Below are 20,906 nucleotides of genomic sequence, written 5' to 3'. Positions count from 1 at the left end.
GTAGGAAAATAGGGTATTGGCAAATCAACCTCAAAACGACGTGGTATTTGGTTCCACACCTAAGCTTGTATGGGGCTGTTATATATATTCACTTTTCCCATATATATAAAGTGAATATATATAACAGCCCCATACAAGCTTAGGCGTGGAACCAAATACCACGTAGTTTTGAGGTTGATTTGCCAATACCCTATTTTCCTACGAAATTCACAGTACCCAATTGACGTAGCTTCTCAGTTCAACTTTCAAGATCTTCCTTTATTATTCTATCTTCATATTTAATCGCAATGTCATGATCATCTTCTCCTTTTCGTAATCGCAAGGTAATAATCTTCTTTATTGTTTTTCTAATTGCATATATGAAACCGAAGTCATATACACAGCATAACTCATTTAATTCTGAGCATATTTGAGTTCTTCTTTGATTATCCCTTTTGACTTCGACATATATCTTTATTCAATTATCACTTTATTTACTAACCAAATCATCAAGTAATTAAAAATCACAATGGCACTTGGCGTCATGCTAATTAACGGGGAAACAATATTATACTCAATTAGTGGAGTCCAACTAAGATGCGATCAAAATTAAAAGATTACACACAATTATTTCATGCCATTATAAAACAATAGCTTGTAATTTCACTTTTAAGATGTTGAGTGAGTTCTTATAAGTACTTGTTTTCGGCAGTATGTGCAATTGATTAGTGTTATCAAGTAATTAACTTGTAATTTCTTTCTCTTTCGTTTTTTTTTAATTTGACAGGATTTCTATTGTTTCCAATCCGTCTTCTCTTTGAAAAATCATTACAGGTAATTAATGGCATTCTGTTCATCCTTTTGTTTAAATTTTAGTGCTTATCTTTTTTCTCATGAGTACTACATACTTTTGCACTTTACAGATACTTACACATGTTGGTAGAACTCCAAGTATCAGATCGACCCTCTGAAACAGGTATAACCGAAGATATTGACACTAATACCATCATGGATTTAGAAAAACAAGTAGCAGATCATTCGTTTGAAATACAAATAGATGAAGATATTGATGCAAGTGGTTATTTGGAAGCAACATCTAAATCCGAGAAAATAAATGATGATGGTGTGAATCTTGGATGTGATGAAGGTGAAAGTACTGTCCTTATAATAAGGTTTGAAAAGAGAAGTTAATTTTGATATTCGGTTCAAATATACAAGTCAAACAACTAATTTCCTCGTACGAGAATCAATATGGATTATAACACAAATTGCTAGCTACAAGAATCCCAGATGTTCGACACATGACTAGTTGCCATAGCGGTTGACAAAGATCAAATACTTAAGACTAACAATCTGAAGCAATCAATCGATTTAGTGGGTGAAAATATAATTAAATTTCTTGATTGCCGGTGCTAGATCAATGGTTTATATCAACTCTATTGTATTTTTTTTTTATGTAATAGCAAAGTTGTACATATGTTACATTTCTTGTATTAACTAAATTAGAAGCATCCATTGGTGATCAATGTAAACTTTGACACATTATAAATTTTTGTTTTGATTAAGATTGCCACGTAATTTACATTGTTACAGAAAGAGCAACCTATTTATACATTTTAAACTATAATAGCAACATAGTTCTGTTTTTAACTTGTAATAGCAACCACTTATGTTTTTACCCATAATAGTAAACTACTTGTATTTTTAACCTATAATAGCAACATGCATTTGTTTTTTAACCTGTAATAGCAAGGTACTTTTTTTTAACCTGTAATAGCAACGTAATTCTGTTTTTAACTTGTAACAGCAACCTACTTATGTTTTTAACCTGGAATAGCATCATGCATTTGTTTTTTTAACCTGTAATAGCAATATACTTTTGTTTCTAACTTGTAATAGCAATGTACTTTTGTTTTTCACTAATAATAACAACCTACTTACACTTATGGCAATGCTCATATTTTTATGATAACTAGCCATCAACTTGCTCATTATTATTTAAAACAGGAAGAAACATAAAATTGTTTCTCTCAACCATTCCAAAATAGGTTCGAGAACTAAAAAACCTCTCCATCACTATTTTTTCTTTTCCAAAAAATAACAACTATCCGTTATTCCAAAAGCATATTCCAAAAAACAAAACAGAAGGTAAGCACATATTTTTTCCATAAAACTTCTTCCCACAGCATCCCAGAAAATAGCAACCATTCGTCACTGTTTTTCTTGTAACGATGCATCCACCTGGAACAAATTAATATAATTTTCAAAAAAATATAATCATAAAAATGTAAATTAATATTATAACTACCTTTCTTTTTGAACAACTAGTGGCATAATGACCCAATCCCTGACAGTAAGAACATGTTCGTTTTTCGGCATTTCTAGAGAAGACTTGATTCTACTTGCATTTTTCGGACGACCTTTCGTATTAGTTGGACCAAGAGGATCTCGGACAGATATCTGAGGTGTCATATTTATTTCTAAAAGTCCCACAGAATAACCTTCCGATGAATTTTCAAATGCTATTGGTTTTTCCTGAATCGTTAGATCATCTAAAAGCTTTATCAATACGTTATTAACTTTTTCTATCTTTAAAGGGGAGAATTTCGCTTGTTCAATTACTTTGGTAAAGTTGGAACGAACACACCATAAAGTGTATGCACTAACCCCATTATCATTATTCATTTCTTCAAGTCCAATACCATTATTACCCACTTTGTACCTAACATTAAGTGTCCATCGAGGTAAAATATAGGGACTCGGAAGTGTTTCAACATGCCTCTTCTTCATCACATATAGGCAATGTTTGCATAAAATTCCATATATCTCATACTTAGCACAAGAACATATAACATTCATTTGACCAACCAAACGGAAGCTAACAATTCTCCAATATTTTTTATCAATATTCATTTGCCCAACTCGATATGTTATTTCTTCTATACTTTTTTTTAGAGTCTCATGAGTTAAATTGTTATTGGTTTCCATCCATTCTTTTTTAAAAATCTCAAAAATGTTTCTAGTATAGCACTCACCTGCTTTTGCTTCAATTGGATGCACAGAAGAAAGAACTGCTCTTGAGTTCATTGTCTTGAAGTCCTCATCTTCTTCGGCTGCCCTTTGAGACTTAACTGCTTTGTCATATTGTATTACGAATTCATTCAACATGGTGATCGAATTGACAAATCCATCAAAAAAGGAATTAATACTCTCACTTCGTCCACTGGTTGTCATACCAGCCAAGAAAATATCTTTAAGAAAGGCTTTAGCCCAATGTATCCGTTGGCTATACATTTGACTTATCCAACAATTATTTTCCAAATTATACTTAATACGTATAACTTCCCATTTGCTTTCAAACTCTTCAATGGTGTCACTATTCACCCAATCTTTATATGATTCCTGAAAATCACTATAACGGGTAACAAATGGTCGAAGGTGTTCAGACTCATGCTTTTTAATATGCCAGTCACAAAAGCGGTGCCGAGTGTTTGGAAACACTTTCTTTATCGCATTACCCATAGCTTTATCCTGATCTGTAATAATTGCCTTCGGATACTTGGTAAACATACATTTTAAAAAAATTCTCAAATAACCACACAAATGTTTCTTCCTTTTCATTTTCTAGCAATGCTCCACCAAAAAGTATAGATTGCCCATGATGATTAACCCCTACAAAGGGAGCAAATGGCATCTTGTACTTGTTTGTCATATAAGTAACATCAAACACAACAACATCTCTAAACTTAGTATATGTGTCTCTTGATCTTCCATCAGCCCAAAAGATATTCCGAGGACACCCATCATCACACAAGTCTACGACAAAATAATGGTCATTATCCAATAATGCTTTATCTTGGAAATGCTTAATAAGTCCATAAAACTCCTTTCCCTTATATTGTTTTCGTTGTTCGGATAAGACATCAACACATTGCTTTGACGTAACATCAACTTCATCTAAAGGTTTCAATGCATTAATAGCCTTTTTAATATGACATGGCTTCAACCCCGATTGACCAAGTTCCACCATAAGAGATTTACATTCCATTGTACGGTGGAACTTCCCATGAGATCTATGCTTCATTACCTTTGTTGGTGTCATGCTTAAGTCATGATTCTGTGTGTCATTAAACTTGTCAACAATCCATTTCCCATCCTTTTGTTTTGAAATGCGAATCATTGCTTTGCATCCAGTTCTTACCTCTCTACGACGTTTTATTGTCTTTCCACTTGAATTATTACCTTTCAATTGTTTGAAACCTTCTTTGTTGCATACATATATCCTCCGATAATGCTCATTTGTTGACTTGTTCTTAAATTGCCAATGTTTTCGTGTACCAAAACCATGTAAAAATGAATAGTCATTGTAAAATGTATATGCATCGTTGGGTGTATCGAAAACCTTTCCAATAATACATGTATCATTATTTTCACCTTCATCACATCCAAGATTCACACCATCATCATTTATTTTCTCGGATTCAGATGTTGCTTCTAAATAACCATTTGCATCAATATCTTCATCTATTTGTGTTTCAAACGAATGATCTGCTACTTGTTTTTCTAAATCCATGATGGTATTAGTGTCAATATCTTCGGTTATACCTGTTTCAGAGGGTCGATCTGATACTTGGAGTTCTACCAACATGTGTAAGTATCTGTAAAGTGCCAAAGTATGTAGTACTCTCATGAGAAAAAAGATAAGCACTAAAATTTAAACAAAAGGATGAACATAATGCCATTAATTACTTGTAATGATTTTTCAAAGAGAAGAAAGATTGGAAACAATAGAAATCCTGTCAAATTAAAAGAAAAAAAACGAAAGAGAAAGAAATTACAAGTTAATTACTTGATAACACTAATAAATTGCACATACTGCCGAAAACAAGTACTTATAAGAACTCACTCAACATCTTAAAAGTGAAATTACAAGCTATTGTTTTATAATGGCATGAAATAATTGTGTGTAATATTTTAATTTTGATCGCATCTTAGTTTGGACTCCACTAATTGAGTATAATATTGTTTCCCCATTGATTAGCATGATGCCAAGTGCCACTTTGATTTTTAATTACTTGATGATTTGGTTAGTAAATAAAGTGATAATTGAATAAACATATATGTCGATGTCAACTGGGACAATCAAAGAAGAACTCAAAAATGAATGCGTTCATATAGATTTCGTTATATGTAAATAATATTAAATAAGTGAGGCAGAAAATTTTAATAATGCTCAGATTTGAATGTGCTGTGTATATGACTTCGGTTTCATATATGCAATTAGAAAAACAATAAAGAAGATTATTACCTTGCGATTACGAAAAGGAGAAGATGATCATGACATTGCGATTAAATATGAAGATAGAATAATAAAGGAAGATCTTGAGAGTTCAACAGAGAAGCTAAGTCAATTGGGTACTGTGAATTTCGTAGGAAAATAGGGTATTGGCAAATCAACCTCAAAACGACGTGGTATTTGGTTCCACACCTAAGCTTGTATGGGGTTGTTATATATATTCACTTTTCCCATATATATAAAGTGAATATATATAACAGCCCCATACAAGCTTAGGCGTGGAACCAAATACCACGTCGTTTTGAGGTTGATTTGCCAATACCCTATTTTCCTACGAAATTCACAGTACCCAATTGACGTAGCTTTTCAGTTGAACTTTCAAGATCTTCCTTTATTATTCTATCTTCATATTTAATCGCAATGTCATGATCATCTTCTCCTTTTCGTAATCGCAAGGTAATAATCTTCTTTATTGTTTTTCTAATTGCATATATGAAACCGAAGTCATATACACATCATAACTCATTTAATTCTGAGCATATTTGAGTTCTTCTTTGATTATCCCTTTTGACTTCGACATATATCTTTATTCAATTATCACTTTATTTACTAACCAAATCATCAAGTAATTAAAAATCACAGTGGCACTTGGCATCATGCTAATTAACGGGGAAACAATATTATACTCAATTAGTGGTGTCCAACTAAGATGCGATCAAAATTAAAAGATTACACACAATTATTTCATGCCATTATAAAACAATAGCTTGTAATTTCACTTTTAAGATGTTGAGTGAGTTCTTATAAGTACTTGTTTTCGGCAGTATGTGCAATTGATTAGTGTTATCAAGTAATTAACTTGTAATTTCTTTCTCTTTCGTTTTTTTTAATTTGACAGGATTTCTATTGTTTCCAATCCGTCTTCTCTTTGAAAAATCATTACAGGTAATTAATGGCATTCTGTTCATCCTTTTGTTTAAATTTTAGTGCTTATCTTTTTTCTCATGAGTACTACATACTTTTGCACTTTATAGATACTTACACATGTTGGTAGAACTCCAAGTATCAGATCGACCCTCTGAAACAGGTATAACCGAAGATATTGACACTAATACCATCATGGATTTAGAAAAACAAGTAGCAGATCATTCCTTTGAAATACAAATAGATGAAGATATTGATGCAAGTGGTTATTTTGAAGCAACATCTAAATCCGAGAAAATAAATGATGATGGTGTGAATCTTGGATGTGATGAAGGTGAAAGTACTGTCCTTATAATAAGGTTTGAAAAGAGAAGTTAATTTTGATATCCGGTTCAAATATACAAGTCAAACAACTAATTTCCTCGTACGAGAATCAATATGGATTATAACACAAATTGCTAGCTACAAGAATCCCAGATGTTCGACACATGACTAGTTGCCATAGCGGTTGACAAAGATCAAATACTTAAGACTAACAATCTGAAGCAATCAATCGATTTAGTGGGTGAAAATATAATTAAATTTCTTGATTGCTGGTGCTAGATCAATGGTTTATATCAACTCTATTGTATTTTTTTATGTAATAGCAAACTTGTACATATGTTACATTTCTTGTATTAACTAAATTAGAAGAATCCATTGGTGATCAATGTAAACTTTGACACATTATAAATTTTTGTTTTGATTAAAATAGCCACGTAATTTACATTACTACAGAAAGAGCAACCTATTTATACATTTTAACCTATAATAGCAACATAGTTCTGTTTTTAACTTGTAATAGCAACTACTTATGTTTTTACCCATAATAGTAAACTACTTGTATTTTTAACCTGTAATAGCAACATGCATTTGTTTTTTAACCTGTAATAGCAAGGTACTTTTTTAAACCTGTAATAGCAACGTAATTCTGTTTTTAACTTGTAACAGCAACCTACTTATGTTTTTAACCTGGAATAGCATCATGCATTTGTTTTTTAACCTGTAATAGCAATATACTTTTGTTTCTAACTTGTAATAGCAATGTACTTTTGTTTTTCACTGATAATAACAACCTACTTACACTTATGGCAATGCTCATATTTTTTTGATAACTAGCCATCAACTTGCTCATTATTATTTAAAACAGGAAGAAACATAAAATTGTTTCTCTCAACCATTCCAATATAGGTTCGAGAACTAAAAAAACTCTCCATCACTATTTTTTCTTTTCCAAAAAATAACAACTATCCGTTATTCCAAAAGCATATTCCAAAAAACAAAACAGAAGGTAAGCACATATTTTTTCCATAAAACTTCTTCCCACAGCATCCCAGAAAATAGCAACCATTCGTCACTGTTTTTCTTGTAACGATCCATCCACCTGGAACAAATTAATATAATTTTCAAAAAAATATAATCATAAAAATGTAAATTAATATTATAACTACCTTTCTTTTTGAACAACTAGTGGCATAATGACCCAATCCCTGACAGTAAGAACATGTTCGTTTTTCGGCATTTCTAGAGAAGACTTGATTCTACTTGTATTTTTCGGACGACTTTTCGTATTAGTTGGACCAAGAGGATCTCGGACAGATATCTGAGGCGTCATATTTATTTCTGAAAGTCCCACATAATAACCTTGCGATGAATTTTCAAATGCTATTGGTTTTTCCTGAATCGTTAGATCATCTAAAAGCTTTATCAATACGTTATTAACTTTTTCTATCTTTAAAGGGGAGAATTTCGCTTGTTCAATTACTTTGGTAAAGTTGGAACGAACACACCATAAAGTGTATGCACTAACCCCATTATCATTATTCATTTTTTCAAGTCCAATACTATTATTATCCACTTTGTACCTAACATTAAGTGTCCATCGAGGTAAAATATAGTGACTCGGAAGTGTTTCAACATGCCTCTTCTTCATCACATATAGGCAATGTTTGCATAAAATTCCATATATCTCATACTTAGCACAAGAACATATAACATTCATTTGACCAACCAAACGGAAGCTAACAATTCTCCAATATTTTTTTATCAATATTCATTTGCCCAACTCGATATGTTATTTCTTCTGTACTTTTTTTAGAGTCTCATGAGTTAAATTGTTATTGGCTTCCATCCATTCTTTTTTAAAAATCTCAAAAATGTTTCTAGTATATCACTCACCTGCTTTTGCTTCAATTAGATGCACAGAAGAAAGAACTGCTCTTGAGTTCATTGTCTTGAAGTCCTCATCTTCTTCGGCTGCCCTTCGAGACTTAACTGCTTTGTCATATTGTATTACGAATTCATTCAACATGGTGCTCGAACTGACAAATCCATCAAAAAAGGAATTAATACTCTCACTTTGTCCACTGGTTGTCATACCAGCCAAGAAAATATCTTTAAGAAAAGCTTTAGCCCAATGTATCCGTTGGCTATACATTTGACTTATCCAACAATTATTTTCCAAATTATACTTAATACGTATAACTTCCCATTTGCTTTCAAACTCTTCAATGGTGTCACTATTCACCCAATCTTTATATGATTCCTGAAAATCACTATAACGGGTAACAAATGGTCGAAGGTGTTCAGACTCATGCTTTTTAATATGCCAATCACAAAAGCGGTGTCGAGTGTTTGGAAACACTTTCTTTATCGCATTACCCATAGCTTTATCCTGATCTGTAATAATTGCCTTCGGATACTTGGTAAACATACATTTTAAAAAATTCTCAAATAACCACTCAAATGTTTCTACCTTTTCATTTTCTAGCAATGCTCCACCAAAAAGTATAGATTGCCCATGATGATTAACCCCTACAAAGGGAGCAAGTGGCATCTTGTACTTGTTTGTCATATAAGTAACATCAAACACAACAACATCTCTAAACTTAGTATATGCGTCTCTTGATCTTCCATCAGCCCAAAAGATATTCCGAGGACACCCATCATCACACAAGTCTACGACAAAATAATGGTCATTATCCAATAATGCTTTATCTTAGAAATGCTTTATAAGTCCATAAAACTCCTTTCCCTTATATTGTTTTCGTTGTTCGGATAAGACATCAACACATTGCTTTGACGTAACATCAACTTCATCTAAAGGTTTCAATGCATTAATAGCCTTTTTAATATGACATGGCTTCAACCCCGATTGACCAAGTTCCACCATAAGAGATTTACATTCCATTGTACGGTGGAACTTCCCATGAGATCTATGCTTCATTACCTTTGTTGGTGTCATGCTTAAGTCATGATTGTGTGTGTCATTAAACTTGTCAACAATCCATTTCCCATCCTTTTGTTTTGAAATGCGAATCATTGCTTTGCATCCAGTTCTTACCTCTCTACAACGTTTTATTGTCTTTCCACTTGAATTATTACCTTTCAATTGTTTGAAACCTTCTTTGTTGCATACATATATCCTCCGATAATGCTCATTTGTTGACTTGTTCTTAAATTTCCAATGTTTTCGTGTACCAAAACCATGTAAAAATGAATAGTCATTGTAAAATGTATATGCATCGTTGGGTGTATCGAAAACCTTTCCAATAATACATGTATCATTATTTTCACCTTCATCACATCCAAGATTCACACCATCATCATTTATTTTCTCGGATTCAGATGTTGCTTCCAAATAACCATTTGCATCAATATCTTCATCTATTTGTGTTTCAAACGAATGATCTGCTACTTGTTTTTCTAAATCCATGATGGTATTAGTGTCAATATCTTCGGTTATACCTGTTTCAGAGGGTCGATCTGATACTTGGAGTTCTACCAACATGTGTAAGTATCTGTAAAGTGCCAAAGTATGTAGTACTCTCATGATAAAAAAGATAAGCACTAAAATTTAAACAAAAGGATGAACATAATGCCATTAATTACCTGTAATGATTTTTCAAAGAGAAGACAGATTGGACACAATAGAAATCCTGTCAAATTAAAAGAAAAAAAAACGAAAGAGAAAGAAATTACAAGTTAATTACTTGATAACACTAATAAATTGCACATACTGCCGAAAACAAGTACTTATAAGAACGCACTCAACATCTTAAAAGTGAAATTACAAGCTATTGTTTTATAATGGCATGAAATAATTGTGTGTAATGTTTTAATTTTGATCGCATCTTAGTTTGGACTCCACTATATGAGTATAATATTGTTTCCCCATTGATTAGCATGATGCCAAGTGCCACTTTGATTTTTAATTACTTGATGATTTGGTTAGTAAATAAAGTGATAATTGTATAAACATATATGTCGATGTCAACAGGGACAATCAAAGAAGAACTTAAAAATGAATGCGTTCATATAGATTTCGTTATATGTAAATAATATTAAATAAGTGAGGCAGAAAATTTTAATAATGCTCAGATTTGAATGCGTTATGCTGTGTATATGACTTCGGTTTCATATATGCAATTAGAAAAACAATAAAGAAGATTATTACCTTGCGATTACGAAAAGGAGAAGATGATCATGACATTGCGATTAAATATGAAGATAGAATAATAAAGGAAGATCTTGAAAGTTCAACAGAGAAGCTAAGTCAATTGGGTACTGTGAATTTCGTAGGAAAATAGGGTATTGGCAAATCAACCTCAAAACGACGTGGTATTTGGTTCCACACCTAAGCTTGTATGGGGCTGTTATATATATTCACTTTTCCCATATATATAAAGTGAATATATATAACAGCCCCATACAAGCTTAGGCGTGGAACCAAATACAACATCGTTTTGAGGTTGATTTGCCAATACCCTATTTTCCTACGAAATTCACAGTACCCAATTGACGTAGCTTTTCAGTTGAACTTTCAAGATCTTCCTTTATTATTCTATCTTCATATTTAATCGCAATGTCTTGATCATCTTCTCCTTTTCGTAATCGCAAGGTAATAATCTTCTTTATTGTTTTTCTAATTGCATATATGAAACCGAAGTCATATACAAAGCATAACTCATTTAATTCTGAGCATATTTGAGTTCTTCTTTGATTATCCCTTTTGACTTCGACATATATCTTTATTCAATTATCACTTTATTTACTAACCAAATCATCAAGTAATTAAAAATCACAGTGGCACTTGGCATCATGCTAATTAATGGGGAAACAATATCATACTCAATTAGTGGAGTCCAACTAAGATGCGATCAAAATTAAAAGATTACACACAATTATTTCATGCCATTATAAAACAATAGCTTGTAATTTCACTTTTAAGATGTTGAGTGAGTTCTTATAAGTACTTGTTTTCGGCAGTATGTGCATTTGATTAGTGTTATCAAGTAATTAACTTGTAATTTCTTTCTCTTTCGTTTTTTTTTAATTTGACAGGATTTATATTGTTTCCAATCCGTCTTCTCTTTGAAAAATCATTACAGGTAATTAATGGCATTCTGTTCATCCTTTTGTTTAAATTTTAGTGCTTATCTTTTTTCTCATGAGTACTACATACTTTTGCACTTTACAGATACTTACACATGTTGGTAGAACTCCAAGTATCAGATCGACCCTTTGAAACAGGTATAACCAAAGATATTGACACTAATACCATCTTGGATTTAGAAAAACAAGTAGCAGATCATTCATTTGAAATACATATAGATGAAGATATTGATGCAAGTGGTTATTTGGAAGCAACATCTAAATCCGAGAAAATAAATGATGATGGTGTGAATCTTGGATGTGATGAAGGTGAAAGTACTGTCCTTATAATAAGGTTTGAAAAGAGAAGTTAATTTTGATATCCAGTTCAAATATACAAGTCAAACAACTGATTTCCTCGTACGAGAATCAATATGGATTATAACACAAATTGCTAGCTACAAGAATCCCAGATGTTCGACACATGACTAGTTGCCATAGCAGTTGACAAAGATCAAATACTTAAGACTAACAATCTGAAGCAATCAATTGATTTAGTGGGTGAAAATATAATTAAATTTCTTGATTGCTGGTGCTAGATCAATGGTTTATATCAACTCTATTGTATTTTTTTTTATGTAATAGCAAAGTTGTACATATGTTACATTTCTTGTATTAACTAAATTAGAAGCATCCATTGGTGATCAATGTAAACTTTGACACATTATAAATTTTTGTTTTGATTAAGATAGCCACGTAATTTACATTGTTACAGAAAGAGCAACCTATTTATACATTTTAACCTATAATAGCAACATAGTTCTGTTTTTAACTTGTAATAGCAACCACTTATGTTTTTACGCATAATAGTAAACTACTTGTATTTTTAACCTATAATAGCAACATGCATTTGTTTTTTAACCTGTAATAGCAAGGTACTTTTTTTTAACCTGTAATAGCAACGTAATTCTGTTTTTAACTTGTAACAGCAACCTACTTATGTTTTTAACCTGGAATAGCATCATGCATTTGTTTTTTAACCTGTAATAGCAATATACTTTTGTTTTTAACTTTTAATAGCAATGTACTTTTGTTTTTCACTGATAATAACAACCTACTTACACTTATGGCAATGCTCATATTTTTATGATAACTAGCCATCAACTTGCTCATTATTATTTAAAACAGGAAGAAATAAAATTGTTTCTCTCAACCATTCCAAAATAGGTTCGAGAACTAAAAAAAATCTCCATCACTATTTTTTCTTTTCCAAAAAATAACAACTATCCATTATTCCAAAAGCATATTCCAAAAAACAAAACAGAAGGTAAGCACATATTTTTTCCATAAAACTTCTTCCCACAGCATCCCAGAAAATAGCAACCATTCGTCACTGTTTTTCTTGTAACGATGCATTCACCTGGAACAAATTAATATAATTTTCAAAAAAAGATAATCATAAAAATGTAAATTAATATTATAACTACCTTTCTTTTTGAACAACTAGTGGCATAATGACCCAATCCCTGACAGTAAGAACATGTTCGTTTTTCGGCATTTCTAGAGAAGACTTGATTCTACTTGCATTTTTCGGACGACCTTTCGTATTAGTTGGACCAAGAGGATCTCGGACAGATATCTGAGGTGTCATATTTATTTCTAAAAGTCCCACAGAATAACCTTCCGATGAATTTTCAAATGCTATTGGTTTTTCCTGAATCGTTAGATCATCTAAAAGCTTTATCAATACGTTATTAACTTTTTCTATCTTTAAAGGGGAGAATTTCGCTTGTTCAATTACTTTGGTAAAGTTGGAACGAACACACCATAAAGTGTATGCACTAACCCCATTATCATTATTCATTTCTTCAAGTCCAATACTATTATTATCCACTTTGTACCTAAAATTAAGTGTCCATCGAGGTAAAATATAGTGACTCCGAAGTGTTTCAACATGCCTCTTCTTCATCACATATAGGCAATGTTTGCATAAAATTCCATATATCTCATACTTAGCACAAGAACATATAACATTCATTTGACCAACCAAACGGAAGCTAACAATTCTCCAATATTTTTTATCAATATTCATTTGCCCAACTCGATATGTTATTTCTTCTGTACTTTTTTTAGAGTCTCATGAGTTAAATTGTTATTGGCTTCCATCCATTCTTTTTTAAAAATCTCAAAAATGTTTCTAGTATATCACTCACCTGCTTTTGCTTCAATTAGATGCACAGAAGAAAGAACTGCTCTTGAGTTCATTGTCTTGAAGTCCTCATCTTCTTCGGCTGCCCTTTGAGACTTAACTGCTTTGTCATATTGTATTACGAATTCATTCAACATGGTGCTCGAATTGACAAATCCATCAAAAAAGGAATTAATACTCTCACTTCGTCCACTGGTTGTCATACCAGCCAAGAAAATATCTTTAAGAAAGGCTTTAGCCCAATGTATCCGTTGGCTATACATTTGACTTATCCAACAATTATTTTCCAAATTATACTTAATACGTATAACTTCCCATTTGCTTTCAAACTCTTCAATGGTGTCACTATTCACCCAATCTTTATATGATTCCTGAAAATCACTATAACGGGTAACAAATGGTCGAAGGTGTTCAGACTCATGCTTTTTAATATGCCAGTCACAAAAGCGGTGCCGAGTGTTTGGAAACACTTTCTTTATCGCATTACCCATAGCTTTATCCTGATCTGTAATAATTGCCTTCGGATACTTGGTAAACATACATTTTAAAAAATTCTCAAATAACCACTCAAATGTTTCTTCCTTTTCATTTTCTAGCAATGCTCCACCAAAAAGTATAGATTGCCCATGATGATTAACCCCTACAAAGGGAGCAAATGGCATCTTGTACTTGTTTGTCATATAAGTAACATCAAACACAACAACATCTCTAAACTTAGTATATGCGTCTCTTGATCTTCCATCAGCCCAAAAGATATTCCGAGGACACCCATCATCACACAAGTCTACGACAAAATAATGGTCGTTATCCAATAATGCTTTATCTTGGAAATGCTTTATAAGTCCATAAAACTCCTTTCCCTTATATTGTTTTCGTTGTTCGGATAAGACATCAACACATTGCTTTGACGTAACATCAACTTCATCTAAAGGTTTCAATGCATTAATAGCCTTTTTAATATGACATGGCTTCAACCCCGATTGACCAAGTTCCACCATAAGAGATTTACATTCCATTGTACGGTGGAACTTCCCATGAGATCTATGCTTCATTACCTTTGTTGGTGTCATGCTTAAGTCATGATTGTGTGTGTCATTAAACTTGTCAACAATCCATTTCCCATCCTTTTGTTTTGAAATGCGAATCATTGCTTTGCATCCAGTTCTTACCTCTCTACAACGTTTTATTGTCTTTCCACTTGAATTATTACCTTTCAATTGTTTGAAACCTTCTTTGTTGCATACATATATCCTCCGATAATGCTCATTTGTTGACTTGTTCTTAAATTTCCAATGTTTTCGTGTACCAAAACCATGTAAAAATGAATAGTCATTGTAAAATGTATATGCATCGTTGGGTGTATCGAAAACCTTTCCAATAATACATGTATCATTATTTTCACCTTCATCACATCCAAGATTCACACCATCATCATTTATTTTCTCGGATTCAGATGTTGCTTCCAAATAACCATTTGCATCAATATCTTCATCTATTTGTGTTTCAAACGAATGATCTGCTACTTGTTTTTCTAAATCCATGATGGTATTAGTGTCAATATCTTCGGTTATACCTGTTTCAGAGGGTCGATCTGATACTTGGAGTTCTACCAACATGTGTAAGTATCTGTAAAGTGCCAAAGTATGTAGTACTCTCATGAGAAAAAAGATAAGCACTAAAATTTAAACAAAAGGATGAACATAATGCCATTAATTACCTGTAATGATTTTTCAAAGAGAAGACAGATTGGAAATAATAGAAATCCTGTCAAATTAAAAGAAAAAAAAACGAAAGAGAAAGAAATTACAAGTTAATTACTTGATAACACTAATAAATTGCACATACTGCCGAAAACAAGTACTTATAAGAACTCACTCAACATCTTAAAAGTGAAATTACAAGCTATTGTTTTATAATGGCATGAAATAATTGTGTGTAATCTTTTAATTTTGATCGCATCTTAGTTTGGACTCCACTAATTGAGTATAATATTGTTTCCCCATTGATTAGCATGATGCCAAGTGCCACTTTGATTTTTAATTACTTGATGATTTGGTTAGTAAATAAAGTGATAATTGAATAAACATATATGTCGATGTCAACAGGGACAATCAAAGAAGAACTCAAAAATGAATGCGTTCATATAGATTTCGTTATATGTAAATAATATTAAATAAGTGAGGCAGAAAATTTTAATAATGCTCAGATTTGAATGCGTTATGCTGTGTATATGACTTCGGTTTCATATATGCAATTAGAAAAACAATAAAGAAGATTATTACCTTGCGATTACGAAAAGGAGAAGATGATCATGACATTGCGATTAAATATGAAGATAGAATAATAAAGGAAGATCTTGAAAGTTCAACAGAGAAGCTAAGTCAATTGGGTACTGTGAATTTCGTAGGAAAATAGGGTATTGGCAAATCAACCTCAAAACGACGTGGTATTTGGTTCCACACCTAAGCTTGTATGGGGCTGTTATATATATTCACTTTTCCCATATATATAAAGTGAATATATATAACAGCCCCATACAAGCTTAGGCGTGGAACCAAATACCACGTCGTTTTGATGTTGATTTGCCAATACCCTATTTTCCTACGAAATTCACAGTACCCAATTGACGTAGCTTTTCAGTTGAACTTTCAAGATCTTCCTTTATTATTCTATCTTCATATTTAATCGCAATGTCATGATCATCTTCTCCTTTTCGTAATCGCAAGGTAATAATCTTCTTTATTGTTTTTCTAATTGCATATATGAAACCGAAGTCATATACACAGCATAACTCATTTAATTCTGAGCATATTTGAGTTCTTCTTTGATTATCCCTTTTGACTTCGACATATATCTTTATTCAATTATCACTTTATTTACTAACCAAATCATCGAGTAATTAAAAATCACAGTGGCACTTGGCATCATGCTAATTAATGGGGAACCAATATTATACTCAATTTGTGGAGTCCAACTAAGATGCGATCAAAATTAAAAGATTACACACAATTATTTCATGCCATTATAAAACAATAGCTTGGAATTTCACTTTTAAGATGTTGAGTGAGTTCTTATAAGTACTTGTTTTCGGCAGTATGTGCAATTGATTAGTGTTATCAAGTAATTAACTTGTAATTTCTTTCTCTTTCGTTTTTTTTTAATTTGACAGGATTTCTATTGTTTCCAATCCGTCTTCTCTTTGAAAAATCATTACAGGTAATTAATGGCATTCTGTTCATCCTTTTGTTTAAATTTTAGTGCTTATCTTTTTTCTCATGAGTACTACATACTTTTTCACTTTACAGATACTTACACATGTTGGTAGAACTCCAAGTATCAGATCGACCCTCTGAAACAGGTATAACCAAAGATATTGACACTAATACCATCATGGATTTAGAAAAACAAGTAGCAGATCATTCATTTGAAATACAAATAGATGAAGATATTGATGCAAGTGGTTATTTGGAAGCAACATCTAAATTCGAGAAAATAAATGATGATGGTGTGAATCTTGGATGTGATGAAGGTGAAAGTACTGTCCTTATAATAAGGTTTGAAAAGAGAAGTTAATTTTGATATCCGGTTCAAATATACAAGTCAAACAACTGATTTCCTCGTACGAGAATCAATATGGATTATAACACAAATTGCTAGCTACAAGAATCCCAGATGTTCAACACATGACTAGTTGCCATAGCAGTTGACAAAGATCAAATACTTAAGACTAACAATCTGAAGCAATCAATTGATTTAGTGGGTGAAAATATAATTAAATTTCTTGATTGCTGGTGCTAGATCAATGGATTATATCAACTCTATTGTATTTTTTTTATGTAATAGCAAAGTTGTACATATGTTACATTTCTTGTATTAACTAAATTAGAAGCATCCATTGGTGATCAATGTAAACTTTGACACATTATAAATTTTTGTTTTGATTAAGATTGCCACGTAATTTACATTGTTACAGAAAGAGCAACCTATTTATACATTTTAACCTATAATAGCAACATAGTTCTGTTTTTAACTTGTAATAGCAACCACTTATGTTTTTACCCATAATAGTAAACTACTTGTATTTTTAACCTATAATAGCAACATGCATTTGTTTTTTAACCTGTAATAGCAAGGTACTTTTTTTTAACCTGTAATAGCAACGTAATTCTGTTTTTAACTTGTAACAGCAACCTACTTATGTTTTTAACCTGGAATAGCATCATGCATTTGTTTTTTAACCTGTAATAGCAATATACTTTTATTTTTAACTTGTAGTAGCAATGTACTTTTGTTTTTCACTGATAATAACAACCTACTTACACTTATGGCAATGCTCATATTTTTATGATAACTAGCCATCAACTTGCTCATTATTATTTAAAACAGGAAGAAACATAAAATTGTTTCTCTCAACCATTCCAAAATAGGTTCGAGAACTAAAAAAGCTCTCCATCACTATTTTTTCTTTTCCAAAAAATAACAACTATCCGTTATTCCAAAAGCATATTCCAAAAAACAAAACAGAAGGTAAGCACATATTTTTTCCATAAAACTTCTTCCCACAGCATCCCAGAAAATAGCAACCATTCGTCACTGTTTTTCTTGTAACGATGCATCCACCTGGAACAAATTAATATAATTTTCAAAAAAATATAATCATAAAAATGTAAATTAATATTATAACTACCTTTCTTTTTGAACAACTAGTGGCATAATGACCCAATCCCTGACAGTAAGAACATGTTCGTTTTTCGGCATTTCTAGAGAAGACTTGATTCTACTTGCATTTTTCGGACGACCTTTCGTATTAGTTGGACCAAGAGGATCTCGGACAGATATCTGAGGTGTCATATTTATTTCTAAAAGTCCCACAGAATAACCTTGCGATGAATTTTCAAATGCTATTGGTTTTTCCTGAATCGTTAGATCATCTAAAAGCTTTATCAATACGTTATTAACTTTTTCTATCTTTAAAGGGGAGAATTTCGCTTGTTCAATTACTTTGGTAAAGTTGGAATGAACACACCATAAAGTGTATGCACTAACCCCATTATCAGTATTCATTTCTTCAAGTCCAATACTATTATTATCCACTTTGTACCTAACATTAAGTGTCCATCGAGGTAAAATATAGTGACTCCGAAGTGTTTCAACATGCCTCTTCTTCATCACATATAGGCAATGTTTGCATAAAATTCCATATATCTCATACTTAGCACAAGAACATATAACATTCATTTGACCAACCAAACGGAAGCTAACAATTCTCCAATATTTTTTTATCAATATTCATTTGCCCAACTCGATATGTTATTTCTTCTGTACTTTTTTTAGAGTCTCATGAGTTGAATTGTTATTGGCTTCCATCCATTCTTTTTTAAAAATCTCAAAAATGTTTCTAGTATATCACTCACCTGCTTTTGCTTCAATTGGATGCACAGATGAAAGAACTGCTCTTGAGTTCATTATCTTGAAGTCCTCATCTTCTTCGGCTGCCCTTTGAGACTTAACTGCTTTGTCATATTGTATTACGAATTCATTCAACATGGTGCTCGAATTGACAAATCCATCAAAAAAGGAATTAATACTCTCACTTCGTCCACTGGTTGTCATACCAGCCAAGAAAATATCTTTAAGAAAGGCTTTAGCCCAATGTATCCGTTGGCTATACATTTGACTTATCCAACAATTATTTTCCAAATTATACTTAATACGTATAACTTCCCATTTGCTTTCAAACTCTTCAATGGTGTCACTATTCGCCCAATCTTTATATGATTCCTGAAAATCACTATAACGGGTAACAAATGGTCGAAGGTGTTCAGACTCATGCTTTTTAATATGCCAGTCACAAAAGCGGTGCCGAGTGTTTGGAAACACTTTCTTTATCGCATTACCCATAGCTTTATCCTGATCTGTAATAATTGCCTTCGGATACTTGGTAAACATACATTTTAAAAAATTCTCAAATAACCACTCAAATGTTTCTTCCTTTTCATTTTCTAGCAATGCTCCACCAAAAAGTATAGATTGCCCATGATGATTAATCCCTACAAAGGGAGCAAATGGCATCTTGTACTTGTTTGTCATATAAGTAACATCAAACACAACAACATCTCTAAACTTAGTATATGCGTCTCTTGATCTTCCATCAGCCCAAAAGATATTCCGAGGACACCCATCATCACACAAGTCTACGACAAAATAATGGTCGTTATCCAATAATGCTTTATCTTGGAAATGCTTTATAAGTCCATAAAACTCCTTTCCCTTATATTGTTTTCATTGTTCGGATAAGACATCAACATATTGCTTTGACGTAACATCAACTTCATCTAAAGGTTTCAATGCATTAATAGCCTTTTTAATATGACATGGCTTCAACCCCGATTGACCAAGTTCCACCATAAGAGATTTACATTCCATTGTACGGTGGAACTTCCCATGAGATCTATGCTTCATTACCTTTGTTGGTGTCATGCTTAAGTCATGATTGTGTGTGTCATTAAACTTGTCAACAATCCATTTCCCATCCTTTTGTTTTGAAATGCGAATCATTGCTTTGCATCCAGTTCTTACCTCTCTACGACGTTTTATTGTCTTTCCACTTGAATTATTACCTTTCAATTGTTTGAAACCTTCTTTGTTGCATACATATATCCTCCGATAATGCTCATTTGTTGACTTGTTCTTAAATATCCAATGTTTTCGTGTACCAAAACCATGTAAAAATGAATAGTCATTGTAAAATGTATATGCATCGTTGGGTGTATCGAAAACCTTTCCAATAATACATGTATCATTATTTTCACCTTCATCACATCCAAGATTCACACCATCATCATTTATTTTCTCGGATTCAGATGTTGCTTCCAAATAACCATTTGCATCAATATCTTCATCTATTTGTGTTCCAAACGAATGATCTGCTACTTGTTTTTCTAAATCCATGATGGTATTAGTGTCAATATCTTCGGTTATACATGTTTCTGAGGGTCGATCTGATACTTGGAGTTCTACCAACATGTGTAAGTATCTGTAAAGTGCCAAAGTATGTAGTACTCATGAGAAAAAATATAAGCACTA

General features: G+C 32.2%; 4 protein-coding genes across 4 annotated transcripts; all 4 read right to left on the bottom strand.

Annotated features, from left to right (window-relative positions):
- Positions 1-1,558: 1,558 nt before the first annotated feature.
- On the bottom strand, positions 1,559-3,501 carry LOC111906358 (protein FAR1-RELATED SEQUENCE 5-like). Its single transcript, XM_052768783.1, has 4 exons — positions 2,288-3,501; positions 2,154-2,220; positions 1,748-1,807; positions 1,559-1,582 (listed from the first exon to the last, which is right to left on the bottom strand). The coding sequence occupies exons 1-4, from the start codon at positions 3,499-3,501 to the stop codon at positions 1,559-1,561; spliced, it is 1,365 nt and encodes a 454-aa protein (XP_052624743.1).
- A 4-nt stretch (positions 3,502-3,505) lies between these two features.
- Positions 3,506-4,627, bottom strand: LOC128132275 (protein FAR1-RELATED SEQUENCE 5-like). Its single transcript, XM_052768782.1, has one exon. It carries the CDS (start codon positions 4,625-4,627, stop codon positions 3,506-3,508), a length of 1,122 nt encoding a protein of 373 aa, XP_052624742.1.
- Positions 4,628-8,408: 3,781 nt separating this feature from the next.
- On the bottom strand, positions 8,409-10,028 carry LOC111906440 (protein FAR1-RELATED SEQUENCE 5-like). The gene is made up of 2 exons (XM_052768781.1): positions 9,311-10,028; positions 8,409-9,196 (listed from the first exon to the last, which is right to left on the bottom strand). The coding sequence occupies exons 1-2, from the start codon at positions 10,026-10,028 to the stop codon at positions 8,409-8,411; spliced, it is 1,506 nt and encodes a 501-aa protein (XP_052624741.1).
- A 2,999-nt stretch (positions 10,029-13,027) lies between these two features.
- Positions 13,028-15,436, bottom strand: LOC128132274 (protein FAR1-RELATED SEQUENCE 5-like). The gene is made up of 3 exons (XM_052768780.1): positions 13,825-15,436; positions 13,099-13,729; positions 13,028-13,031 (listed from the first exon to the last, which is right to left on the bottom strand). The coding sequence occupies exons 1-3, from the start codon at positions 15,434-15,436 to the stop codon at positions 13,028-13,030; spliced, it is 2,247 nt and encodes a 748-aa protein (XP_052624740.1).
- Positions 15,437-20,906: the final 5,470 nt, after the last annotated feature.

Source organism: Lactuca sativa, chromosome 2, assembly GCF_002870075.4.
Source record: "Lactuca sativa cultivar Salinas chromosome 2, Lsat_Salinas_v11, whole genome shotgun sequence".
Taxonomy (NCBI): Eukaryota; Viridiplantae; Streptophyta; class Magnoliopsida; order Asterales; family Asteraceae; genus Lactuca; species Lactuca sativa.
This window is presented reverse-complemented; position numbering and strand designations above follow the sequence as displayed.

Bases quoted from the DNA above. Each gene is read 5' to 3' on its own strand.
- LOC111906358 (XM_052768783.1), bottom strand. From the start codon at position 3,501: ATGGGTAATGCGATAAAGAAAGTGTTTCCAAACACTCGGCACCGCTTT. The intron at 2,221-2,287 runs GTAGTTATAATA...AATTTGTTCCAG, and splicing joins CTAGTTGTTCAAAAAGAAAG to GTGGATGCATCGTTACAAGA. The intron at 1,808-2,153 runs GTTTTATGGAAA...ATGCTATTCCAG, and splicing joins CTGGGATGCTGTGGGAAGAA to GTTAAAAACATAAGTAGGTT.
- LOC128132275 (XM_052768782.1), bottom strand. From the start codon at position 4,627: ATGTTGGTAGAACTCCAAGTATCAGATCGACCCTCTGAAACAGGTATA.
- LOC111906440 (XM_052768781.1), bottom strand. From the start codon at position 10,028: ATGTTGGTAGAACTCCAAGTATCAGATCGACCCTCTGAAACAGGTATA. The intron at 9,197-9,310 runs GTGTTGATGTCT...ATTTTGTCGTAG, and splicing joins TGATGTTACGTCAAAGCAAT to ACTTGTGTGATGATGGGTGT.
- LOC128132274 (XM_052768780.1), bottom strand. From the start codon at position 15,436: ATGTTGGTAGAACTCCAAGTATCAGATCGACCCTCTGAAACAGGTATA. The intron at 13,730-13,824 runs GTGAGTGATATA...AAAAAAGTACAG, and splicing joins TCTAATTGAAGCAAAAGCAG to AAGAAATAACATATCGAGTT.